We start from the raw sequence: 11,074 nt of genomic DNA, 5'->3' as shown, positions 1-11,074 counted from the left end.
GATGAACAAAATATATCTACACAATAAAATATTATTCAGCCATAAAAAGAAATGAAGTACTGATCCATGATATAATGTGAATGAACCTTGAAAACATATGCTAAGTGAAAGAAGCCAATCACAAAAGATCTCACTTTATATGATTCCAATTATGTAAAATGTCTAGAATAGGGAACTCCATAGAGGTAGAAAGTAGATTCTTAGTACCCTTGGGCTGGGGAAGGGGGAGGGAATGGAAAGTGACTGCTAAGGGTAAGGGGCTTCTTTGGGGGATTATGGAAATGTTCCAAATTTTACGGTTACATTGTACAACTGTGTGTGTGTGTTTATATATATAAATACATACACACATATATATATATCTGTAAATGCAATTTAAAAAACCATTGAATTGTACAATTTAAATGTGTGAATTGTATGGCATGTGAACTATAGCTTAATTAAGCCGTTATTAATTTTTTACTTAATAAAAAAAATTCTAATTGGGCTCATTTGTCACCTCCTCCAAGAACCCTCCCTCCTAAAATAAACCCTCCAATTTACCCTCTTTCCTCTTTGCTTTTCTTCACAGCCTGACATCGTGGGTTCTTTCCTTTTCCATTCTCGGTCTCCCCTCCAGGAAAGCCTCTTTTTGCCCCAACAAATTGCTAAGCCCGGAGCCCCTCAAAGGTGGGGCTGCACCTTGATCGGTTCTAGCGCCCCCCCCCCGGCTCTGCACCCCCGTCCGTCGCTGCCCCAGGATCTGTACTGGAAGCAAGCAGATGGGGTTTGAATATCTGCTACTATGAAACACAAATCAGACACCCCCCCCATAATAATAATAACTACCATTCCATCTCTTAATGAACGTTAGCCCTTGTTAATTGCTCTGTGCCTGGCGTTTTACACGAGTTATTTTATCTAATTTTTTTTAAAAAATATTTTGGCGGTGTTGGGTCTTCATTTCGGTGCGCGGGCTTTCTCTAGTTGTGGCGAGCAGGGCCTACTCTTCATTGAGGTGCGCAGACTTCTCATTGCGGTGGTTTCTCTCGTTGCGGAGCACGGGCTCTAGGCACATGGGCTTCAGTAGTTGTGTCTCGCGGGTTCAGTAGTTGTGGCTCGCAGGCTCTAGAGCGCAGGCTCAGTAGTTGTGGTGCACGGGCTTAGTTGCTCTGCGGCATGTGGGATCTTCCCGGACCACGGCTTGAACCCGTGTCTCCTGCATTGGCAGGTGGATTCTTAACCACTGCGCCACCAGGGAAGCCCTATTTTATCTAATTATTGTAACATTTCCAGGAGGAAAAACACCAGTATTAGTCCCATTTAACAGAAGAGAACTCGAAAACTCCGTAACACACCTCCGGGAGAAAAGAGACCCGGAGTGGGAAGAAGCGCCGCTACCTCATCATAGCCCCTAGACCACCCGAGGTGTACTTCTGCATACATAAGTTTGCCAGGGAAGTGGAACCCGGAACGGGCCACCGAGACCTCCCAGCGTATCTACAACTCCCGGCATGCGCGCGCGCCGACGCTCCCTTACGTCGCGTTTGAACAGGAGGGCTAGTCTCCCCACGTCTTGGGAGTTGTAGTCTCGCCGCAAACGGAGGCCGGGCTGTGAGAGTTTGGTGGATCTGGAGCCAATGAAGAAGCAGATCTTATTGAGCTCGGGGCCGACGAGCCAATGGGCTCGCGGCCTCGAATGGGAGGGACTTCCGGCCACGAAGTCGAGTTGAGCGGCTGCGCGAGGGCGGTCACTTCCTTTTCGAGGGTGGCGGCGAGCGCGGTTAGAGCGTTATGAAGGCCTCGGGCACGGTAAGACGAGCGCGGTGGGGCAGGGAGTGGGAACGCGAAGCGGACCGAATCGTGGGCCACGGGAGGAGGCATGGGACACGCGGGAAGTGCTTGTTCCGGCTAGGTCCCGCGCGCCGCCGTCCCCAGTTGCAGCCAACATGGCGGCCACTGCGGAGCCGCGTGGGGAGGCCGGTGCATGGCCCGGGCCGGCTCGGGGATCGCGGAGGCCGGGGAGGCCGAGTCTCCTTTCCAGGGGAAGGGACAAGTTGCGCGGCGTGGAAACATGCGCCGCGGGACCTCATTGAGCTTCCGAGCCTCAGTTTCCCCGTCAGCAAAGTGGACAAGGTGGCGGGAGGGCGGGGAGGGGAGGGATGGCAATAGAATTCTGTTTCTCCTGGCATGGTTGTGAGAGAAATAGAAGAAATTTGTAAGTCGGAGCTGACATGGAGAGTGCGAGCCTTATCGCTGTGGAGAGTGCTGGGCAAAATCAGAGGGTGTTAATAGCACAGAGATGGAAGAGTAGGCCCTGGGGAGAAACAGTATGGGTGGGTCATTTTCAGCTTTCCAGCCCCAGTTTCCACACTGGAAAAGGGGCCGACCGCATCGGTATCCCTTCCTGAATGGGTGGTCCGGGAGGCCGATGAGTCAGGTTGAGAGATAGAAGTAGGAACCGAGTTTGTGAGGTTTGGGGTTATTTTCTATTGATAGTAGTAAAATGGTGACGGGTCATTTTATGGAGGTGGCTCCTTTCTAGTATACCACAGGATTTGGACCTGGCAGACATCTTCACCTTTTGCGTCTGTATAAACAGGGAGCTTACACTTGGGAGTCCAAACCCCTTGGACTGCAGCTGGGAAAACTGAGGCAGCTGCAAGTCATGACAGCAGTGCAGGGAGCCCAGAGCTGGGCAGGGAACTGGATTCTTGTCCTGGTTCAGCCTGGAGTTGGCTGTGAGATCCCAGGCTGGTCACTGTCTCTGGGGTCTGGAATGAAAGAGGATTTTGGCAAGTTACTGTGAACTGCAGAAATGCTCTGGAGGAAGGAGACAGCTTGACTGTTCCAGGCCAGCCCATAGAAAGGGAGAGGAAGGGAGGGGTTGAGACCCTCACCCAGCTTTCCTGAGCCAGGGCAGAGGGCACGCAGGCACCTTGGTCAATCCTCCCCACTCTCACTCCCTTTTATGTGGAAGGCTCAGACAGTGGCATGACCCACAGTCAGCCAGATTTCACATGGAGGCCCTGGGGTGGGACTTGCCCTTCTTTGTCCCCTGATCCAGTTGTCAACAGGCTTGGGAAGGGGAGCACAGTGAGTTTCCACAGTACCTCTGGGCTTCGGGTGCTGGCCCCACCTCACCCCCATTTCTCTTTCAGCTTCGAGAATACAAGGTGGTGGGGCGCTGCCTGCCGACCCCCAAGTGCCGCACGCCGCCCCTCTATCGCATGCGGATCTTTGCGCCTAACCATGTTGTTGCCAAGTCCCGCTTCTGGTACTTTGTATCTCAGCTGAAGAAGATGAAGAAGTCTTCAGGGGAAATTGTCTACTGTGGACAGGTATGGGGTGTCTGAGGCTGGGTGGGATCCGGAGAGGATTTACACCCTCCCATGGGGCAGCTGTCACCCCACAGAATTAGCAGACTTTACAAACTCTGGTCTGTTCCCTTGTGCTCTTCAGGCCCTAGGTTGGGATGGAATAGGTGACTTGGTGCCCTTTTCCTAATGAGAAAGCCCAAGACCCAGGGAAGGCCTGCTGGGACCCCTTGGTTGAGGCTGGGCCTCATCTGTAAAGTGTGGGGGGAGATGCTGGACTCTGCACTGTGAGGCTACACTGGGCAGCAGGTGGTTTTGGGCCCAGATGGTCCCAGGAGAGTTGTGTTGAGGGGTGGTCTGGAGCTGTGTCAGTCCCCATGGGGGAAGCATCTCGGCCTGGTCTGCTCTGCACCCCTGCTGTTGCTATGGGAATTTCCTTTGCACAGCAGATTTCTCCTCAGATGTCTGAAGGTTCGGGGACTGGGAAATAGGCAAGAGAGGCCTGGGGGCTGGGCTGTCCTTTGGAGTGGCGGGGCGGGGCGGGAGCAGAGGTTCAGGGATGGAGGGGGTCTGATTGAAGCCCACTTGCTGCTCTCGCCTCAGCTGGTCTCCTCTCCTTGGCAGGTGTTCGAAAAATCTCCCCTGCGGGTGAAGAACTTCGGCATCTGGCTGCGCTATGACTCCCGCAGTGGCACCCACAACATGTACCGGGAGTACCGGGACCTGACCACAGCCGGTGCTGTCACCCAGTGCTGTAAGCCGCCGGGTCCCCAAACCAGGTCCCTCCTTTAGGCTCACAGAGCAGGTACTTGTAGCTCAGTCTGACATCCTTCCTGCCAGACTGGACAGGAAGACGCAAGACAGGACAAACGCAAGAGCTTTCTTGGGGGTAGGTGGGAGTCCCAGGGATGGTGACAGGGGAGGCACAGGAGGTGTTGCTTTGGGGGCAGGAGGAGTGGAGAGGATGCCCCAAGCACACCTTTTTCTGGAACCTTGGCAGCAAGTGGACTTAGGAGATTGGAGGGAGGGTCCTCGAGTCATTCCTGAGCTGGTTCAGTCACCCACCACCAACTGCATCTGGAACCTCCTTCTTGAGGTTTGAGGTCAGCCCCTTGTGTAGAGGCAACTGCTGCTCAGAACCTAGTCCAGCCCCTGTCCAGTGTTGGGACCTGCCATTCGCAGCCCCAGGTGCTCCCAGGGTGGGTCACCTACCAGGACCAGAGTCCAAGCACCTAAACCCAAGAACTGCTGTTTCTTGTAACAGCGGTTTAAACAGAGGTGCTAACAGCAAGTGGATCTTGTCGCCTTTGGGGGCCTGCAGCCATGCCCCTCAAAGTGAATTTGGAGGTTCTACACACTTGGTAGCCAGTACCTGCTGGGACCAGATGCTGTGGCCACTCGTTCCCCAAGTGCCCCCCTTTCTGATCCCTGTAGACCGAGACATGGGCGCCCGGCACCGTGCCCGGGCCCACTCGATCCAGATCATGAAGGTGGAGGAGATCGCAGCCAGCAAGTGCCGGCGACCAGCAGTCAAGCAGTTCCACGTGAGTGCCCTCGGGGCCCTGCTGGGCAGGCTGGGCTGAAGGGGCTGCCCTGGAACGCCAGACTGGCCTGGCAGCTCCTCCAGACTTGGGAGATGCAGTAAAGCACCGGGTTTGACGCAGGAGCCCAGTGGGGGTGGCCACACCTCACTGGTCCTTGGGAGACAAGGTTAAGAGCCTCCCCCCAACACCCTTGCCTGCCTTTTCATATTACAGGACTCCAAGATCAAATTCCCACTGCCCCACCGGGTTCTCCGTCGCCAGCACAAGCCACGCTTCACCACCAAGAGGCCCAACACCTTCTTTTAGATGCAGGGCCTCCCTGTTCCCAGGTCTGCCCAAATAAAACTCGTTGGGAAAACCGGGCACTCAGATGCAGTTGTTTTCTTTGCACACCCTGCAGAACTCAAAAGGGTGCAGCCAAGCTGTGAGTGCTCGGGGAGGAGTCCTCCTCTCCTCGAGTAGGGCCCTGACATTGGATTCTCCAGAAGGGGAGCTCTAGGAATGGCCAGCCCCTGCCCCCCTCAGCTCTCTCAGTGCCAGCAGGCAGCTCTGTGCTGTGAGCTTTGGGGTATGCTGTAGGCCACAGGTTTGGCCCCCAGATCTTTCTTACCTGCCTTGTTAGACACAATTCTCAGCTCTGTGCGTCCCCCCGCCGCCCCCCATTTCTGTGGTGGTGAGATGACAGCTGCACCCTGAGGGAGATCAGGTTGATGGGGTTGCTTTCATTCTGTGTGTGGCCTTCCCCACCCAGCCTACAACCCTGGTCAAGATCCTCACAGCAGACACAAGGGGGCGCCCAAGAGGGTCATGAGCCTGCTGTGCTAGCTTGTTTCCCCTTCGCCAGCTGGGGGCCTCTTGAATGAAGCTGTCCTAATCCTGCCCAAGGAGGTCAAGGTTTCACAGTGGGCATCTGTCTCCTGGAATTCCAGGCATGAAGATAATCCCACCCTGGCCTGAGCTCCTCAGCCAGGAGGCTGAGGCACAGCTAAGAGCTCAGATGTTGGGAACATCTGTCCTTGGTGTGTCACCCTGGGCAACCCTGGCCCTTTGAACCTTGGTGTCCTCTTCAGAAGGTCTGGACACTGACCCGATTTGCTCAGTTGACAAGCCTTAGGGAGTCACACTGCTCTGCAGGCAGTGGGTACACGGTCAACGAGGACCTGCCTTGTGTTCCAGAGAGCCGTCGATTGGGAAGAAGCTGAGGCACAAAGAGGTAGTTGGGGGGGCGGGGAGAGCAACCAGTCCTGGAGGGTGGTCCTGGATAGGGGCACAGTCTCCCCTTCCCCACCTGTGGCGGTGGGACTAGTTGGCAGGATGATCCTGGGTGGTTTCCAGAAAACCAGCTCACTTCAAACCCCAGCTGTTGTTGGAGAGGTGCCCAAGGCAGGGCTCAGGCACAGCTAGCCATTCTCATGGGAAGGACAGGCCCTGGGTCCTTGCTGGCTGCTTTGCCTGTTGCAACACCGGTGCCTCTTTCCCACCTCCCGGGCCTTTGCGCTTGCTGAGCGCTGTGCCTAGACTGCTCTCCACAGATCATCACTGCCTCGCTGAAGACTGTGAACCATTGGGTTTACTGTCCCCCACCAGACGGAGTCTGAGAGGGCAGGGACCACATGTGTCACTGCGTCACCAGGAGGAGTTAAGTAAGTCTGAGAAGAGCAGTGATGGCCAGTGACTATCCCTCTACCTGTACCTGCACCACGTGGGGAAAAGTCCTGGGTCTGGCAATGCTGGGCCAAATTTTTGATGTTAACTCTGCCAAAATGTCTTCCACGGATGTTCCAATTCATTCTCAACAGCACTTAATAAGAAGGGGTCATGTTTTCCTCCAGCCTTGCCCACAACTTGGGTTAGCAAGCCGGTGGCTGAAAAAAAGCACATCTTAGGATTTGAATTTGCTTTTCCTTATGCAAAAGCATTCTGCCCTGATAAAAAAATCGTTTACATGAAAGAAAAAAGTCTTACAAAGTTGAATCACTTTTTAAAAGCTCTGGTATCATAATTCCCTGGCAGTCCAGTGGTTAGGACTCGGCGCTTTCACCTCTGGGGCCCGGGTTCAATCCCTGGTCAGGGAACTAAGATCCTGCAAGTCGTGTGGTGTGTACCCACCCCACCTCCCGAAGAAAAAGCTCAGGTATGTGGGGCGAAAGCCTGAAAAAAATCTCTACATATGTTGTAAATACTTTTTTCCTCAGGGTACTTTCTGATGTTTAAGGTATATTTTGGGGGGCCAGGCCAAATTTTTCTTTATGTTTCCCTAGTTGATTTCATTAACCCTGTGCTTTCTGGCAGAAATTCCTGGTTGCCCTAAATATTCCTTCTCTCCTTCCTCAGTAAAAGGAATCTCCATATCTAGATGCCACCCAGAAAAGTTTCGCAGCCTTTTAACCTAGGGATGGGCATGTGATACTAGCAGTAGTGATGTGTGCCATTTCCAGGAACTACCATCTGGCTAGAATATAGGCACAATGGCTGGTACTCCAGCAGCTGTTTTTACCCTAGGTCTGCATGACTAGAACATGAGAAGTAAACACCTTTGTAGGCTATAATCTGGAACTCCTGATGCCTGTGCCTGGGGCAAGTCACGGCCCACTCTGAGCCTTAGGTTTTTCCTATGTAAAGTGGGAATAGTGATCCCTCAGGTCTGGGGGTGAGGGCTTGCTTCAGATGAGCTAGAGGTCGAGAGGCCAGGAGTGTCAGGTGGGAGAATGCGCCACCAGGAAAGTGGAAAGCCAGGGACCTGCAAATGTCCCCCATGCACCCCCATCCCTACCTTGAAGCTCCACCAAGGCTTCATCCACATTACAGCCTGGGAACCAGTTGGGAGGGCTCTGCCCCAGCCAGCCAAGGGATGGGGTCAGTCTCATTGAGGAGGTCTTGAACCAAGTGATGAGTGAGCCCCCAGTTTGCCCACACCCGTATTCATCCACCCACCCTGCCATCTACTCATCCTCTTGTAACTTTGTCACCCCCTACCATGTAGCCACCCACCTGGCAATTCCCCCAGAAACCCTGCTTACAGCAGCCATCCAAAGCTGGCTGGAGGTGAGGACCACTGAACTGAACCCTCAATCGCCAGTGGGAGTTGAGATGCCAGGACCAACCAGCGCAAAGGCCCAGAGCTAGGAGGAAATGGGCCCATCCATGTGTGGTCTGTGAGGCAGGACTGGCCACTTGGATCACTGACTCCTCTCTGTGGTCAGCTGGGGCCCAGGAACAGGTTCTTGCCCAGGCTCACCCAGCCAGTCCAAGGATGGGCAGGAATCTGGAACCCGAGAGGCCTGGTGGACCCCTCCCTCCTCCTCAGGTGCTGAGGCACTCCCAGGTCCCACCCCTGGGCTTGTCCAGGTGCCAGCTGTCACAACTGGGCAGGGCTGGGAGCCCTGGGGAAGAGCCGCCCATCCCTGACCCACCCTGCACCTCACTCCTGTGTCAGGACCAAGGGCAGGTGTCAGGGCAAGACGAGGGGGGGGGGCCCAGGAGACCTGTAGTAGATCCTGACACCCAGAGACTCTGAGAATCATAGGATCAGAATCCTTAGGACTTGGAATCAGAGAATCTCACAATGATAATGACCATGACAGCCACCAGTGGTAGTAAAGGTTTGCTTTTACTGAGTGCAGGGTTAGATGTTCAAGGACAGATACCCAGCAGGTCATGCTGGGGCTAGAGTACCTCATGACCTCTCATCTCCGCCCCTTGCCGTGTCTCCAGGGAGACGTGGGAACGCTGGAACCCAGGCAGCAGTCAGGAGTGGGGGCAGCAGACACCCACCCAGCACCCCGACATTCCTGCCCCTTTTGCTTAGACTGCTGCTGCTGGGTCTTCAGGGATCGCCCTGCTCCTCTCCCCCCATCGACAGGGGGTCCTGGGGTCCTGCCTGCCCTCCTCCCATTCCATGACAAATCACGCCGTCAGGGAAGGTGTGACTGCTTCCCCTCCCTGCTCCCTGCCCTCCTCCATACTTTCTCCTCCACCACCCACCCTGCAGGGCTTCCAACTCTGGGCCTCCAGTGCAGGAAGTCCAGAACATGTCCTGAATCCACCCATTTCTCCCCACCCCTCAATCCCTGCCTTGGACATGGTGGGCTTTTCAGAACCTAGAACTCTTGTTAGGTCCCTCATTTGCTCCAGACTCTCTAAGTGCGGCCGGCCCCCACTGACCAGCGCCCTCAGAATAAAACCCAGGCCCCTCGCCAAGGCTCAAGGTCCACTGTGTCCCTCCCTGTCCTGCTCCTTCCCACCTCAGGGCCCTCCCCCCAGCTCTCTCGAAGCCTGGCTCATTCTCTGCCTGCAGGGCCCCTCCCTGAGACCCCACATTAAGTGCCCCCCCCCCAGGCCGTCTCCATCTTTGACCTTGCTTCACTTTTGTCATCTGTTAGCTTCTGAAATGGGTATTCATCTGCTGGCTTGGTCAGAGTCATGAGGCCGTGTGCGGGATGGGTACACCTGGAACCTGTTATGTCCCCAGTGTCCTGTTCCTAGAACCTCCCTGGGGAGATAGGACAGGTTTTTGCCTGAGTTTGCATCAATTTGCATATATTTGCATTCTCTTGCTTGGCTTTGTGGGGATCCTGGATTTCCCCTTTCCCACCAGGTTTTCCAGGAGGATGCAGCAGGGGAGTAGAAGGAGGAGGAATTCGGTGTCCTCCCCATCCTCCTGGCACAGGTGAAAGGTGCACACCAGCAGGCAGCAGATGCAGGGAAGAGCAGGCCGGCTCTGCACCCTTGCACGGAGAGAGAGTGAGAAGACAGTCCTGGGCGAAACGTGAGGATGCCTGGAGGACGCTGGACCCAGCTTGGGTGACGTGTGGAGGCCCGAAGAGGCCACCAGGGGGCGGCAGAGGCTGGGGAGGGTTCCAGTGCCCTAGCATGAAACCGGGCAAATTCTTAGATCCCTCTCACTTACGGAGGAGGGAACCCAGCTTTTGGAGGTCAAGCTAGGACTTGAACCCAGAGGTCAGAGCCTCCAGATGACAGTGTCTGGGTTTCTTGATGGCATTACCCTAGACAAGGGACTTCCCCTTCCCCTGTACCTCTGGTCTCCTCATTTGTGCGATAGGGACATGCCAGACACTACTTCCCCAGGTAGTCCTGTCTCCATTTATTCAGGTTCATGGCCACAGACAATCCCTCCGCCATGACCTCCATTATACACTTAATGTCTGGCACAGTGTAGACACTAGTTCATGTTTGGTGAAGGAACCAACGAATGGATAAAGAAATGAATGGATGAGGTACTTACTCTGTGCCAGGCTTTTGTTATGCAGGTTCAATTTATTCCTCTGAGGCAAGGGCTATTTTACCCCCATTTACAGATGGGGAAACTGAGGCCCAGAGAGAAGCAAAGACTTCCTCAAATATGTATGCGTTCAGGACTTGAATGCCTCCCACTCAACTTAGCCTAAGGGCGGGGTTTGGTGATGCCCTCCCTCTAGGCTCTAGAGAAAGGGAGTGGGTCACGGTGCCAGTTGGGGGCGGTGGTTCAAGCAGAGCAAACTTTCCTTATGGGACCCTGCAACCTTGAAAGTAAACCCCACTCCTGTGGGTGAGTGAGCTCCCCGTAGCTCAAGGTACAAAAAGCACAGTGGGGATTTGAATGGTGCAGCCACTGCTCCAGGCTGTGTGGCCTTGGGTGAGTGACATGCCATCTCAGAACCTCAGTTTCCCCACCTGTCAAAGGGAGGCATTAACAGCTTATGGTCAGCGGAAAGTGCCACACGAAGCAAGGGTGGGCATTTGGGAGCCTCCACCCACCCCCCAGCAGCCACCTACGTGTCCTGTTCCGGCTTATCCGATCGAATCCAGGGAGGAAAGGGTGCGGGTCCTGCCCGCCCCCACGTCTGAGGGCGGAGTTTCGCTGACCCGGGAGCCCAATAAATCCACAGCCCGCCGCCGCGAGCTGCCCCTTTAAGCCCCACCGAGACCTCCTGCAGTCAGCGCTGAGCACAGCTCCCAGGGAGAGGGACAGACGTGTGGGTGGTGGACGCACAGCTGCACCGGGCAATCGGACCGAGTGGGAGGCCAGGTGGACAGACAGACAGACGGTGGAGACAGACACGAAGACGAAGAGGAGGGACAGGGAGACAGGCGACCGCAGCAAGGAGCCACAGATTCCTTGCCCAGGGAGCCCCGGCCCCGCGGGGGACCAAAGGGGACAGGCTTGCCGTGCAGCTGCCGAGGCCGAGCATCCTCCCACCTCTGCGCAGTCCTGCCTCCTCTGCCACTGCCAAC

At 55.2% G+C, this 11,074-nt stretch overlaps 1 protein-coding gene and 1 non-coding gene across 2 annotated transcripts; both read left to right on the top strand.

Annotated features, from left to right (window-relative positions):
• The first annotated feature begins 1,698 nt into the window (after positions 1–1,698).
• On the top strand, positions 1,699–5,209 carry RPL18A (ribosomal protein L18a). Its single transcript, XM_036849283.1, has 5 exons — positions 1,699–1,791; positions 3,141–3,320; positions 3,921–4,050; positions 4,731–4,840; positions 5,054–5,209. The coding sequence occupies exons 1-5, from the start codon at positions 1,774–1,776 to the stop codon at positions 5,144–5,146; spliced, it is 531 nt and encodes a 176-aa protein (XP_036705178.1). The 5' UTR covers positions 1,699–1,773; the 3' UTR covers positions 5,147–5,209.
• On the top strand, positions 4,522–4,654 carry LOC118893714. Its single transcript, XR_005019563.1, has one exon. It is a non-coding gene; the product is annotated as a small nucleolar RNA SNORA68 (small nucleolar RNA).
• Positions 5,210–11,074: the final 5,865 nt, after the last annotated feature.

The sequence above is a fragment of the Balaenoptera musculus genome, chromosome 3 (genome assembly GCF_009873245.2).
Source record: "Balaenoptera musculus isolate JJ_BM4_2016_0621 chromosome 3, mBalMus1.pri.v3, whole genome shotgun sequence".
Classification (NCBI taxonomy): Eukaryota; Metazoa; Chordata; class Mammalia; order Artiodactyla; family Balaenopteridae; genus Balaenoptera; species Balaenoptera musculus.
This window is presented reverse-complemented; position numbering and strand designations above follow the sequence as displayed.

What these genes read in the sequence shown, in the direction of transcription:
- RPL18A (XM_036849283.1), top strand. An exon ending in AAATTGTCTACTGTGGACAG is followed by an intron (nt 3,321 to 3,920) that starts GTATGGGGTGTC and finishes TCTCCTTGGCAG; the next exon opens with GTGTTCGAAAAATCTCCCCT. An exon ending in CGGTGCTGTCACCCAGTGCT is followed by an intron (nt 4,051 to 4,730) that starts GTAAGCCGCCGG and finishes TGATCCCTGTAG; the next exon opens with ACCGAGACATGGGCGCCCGG.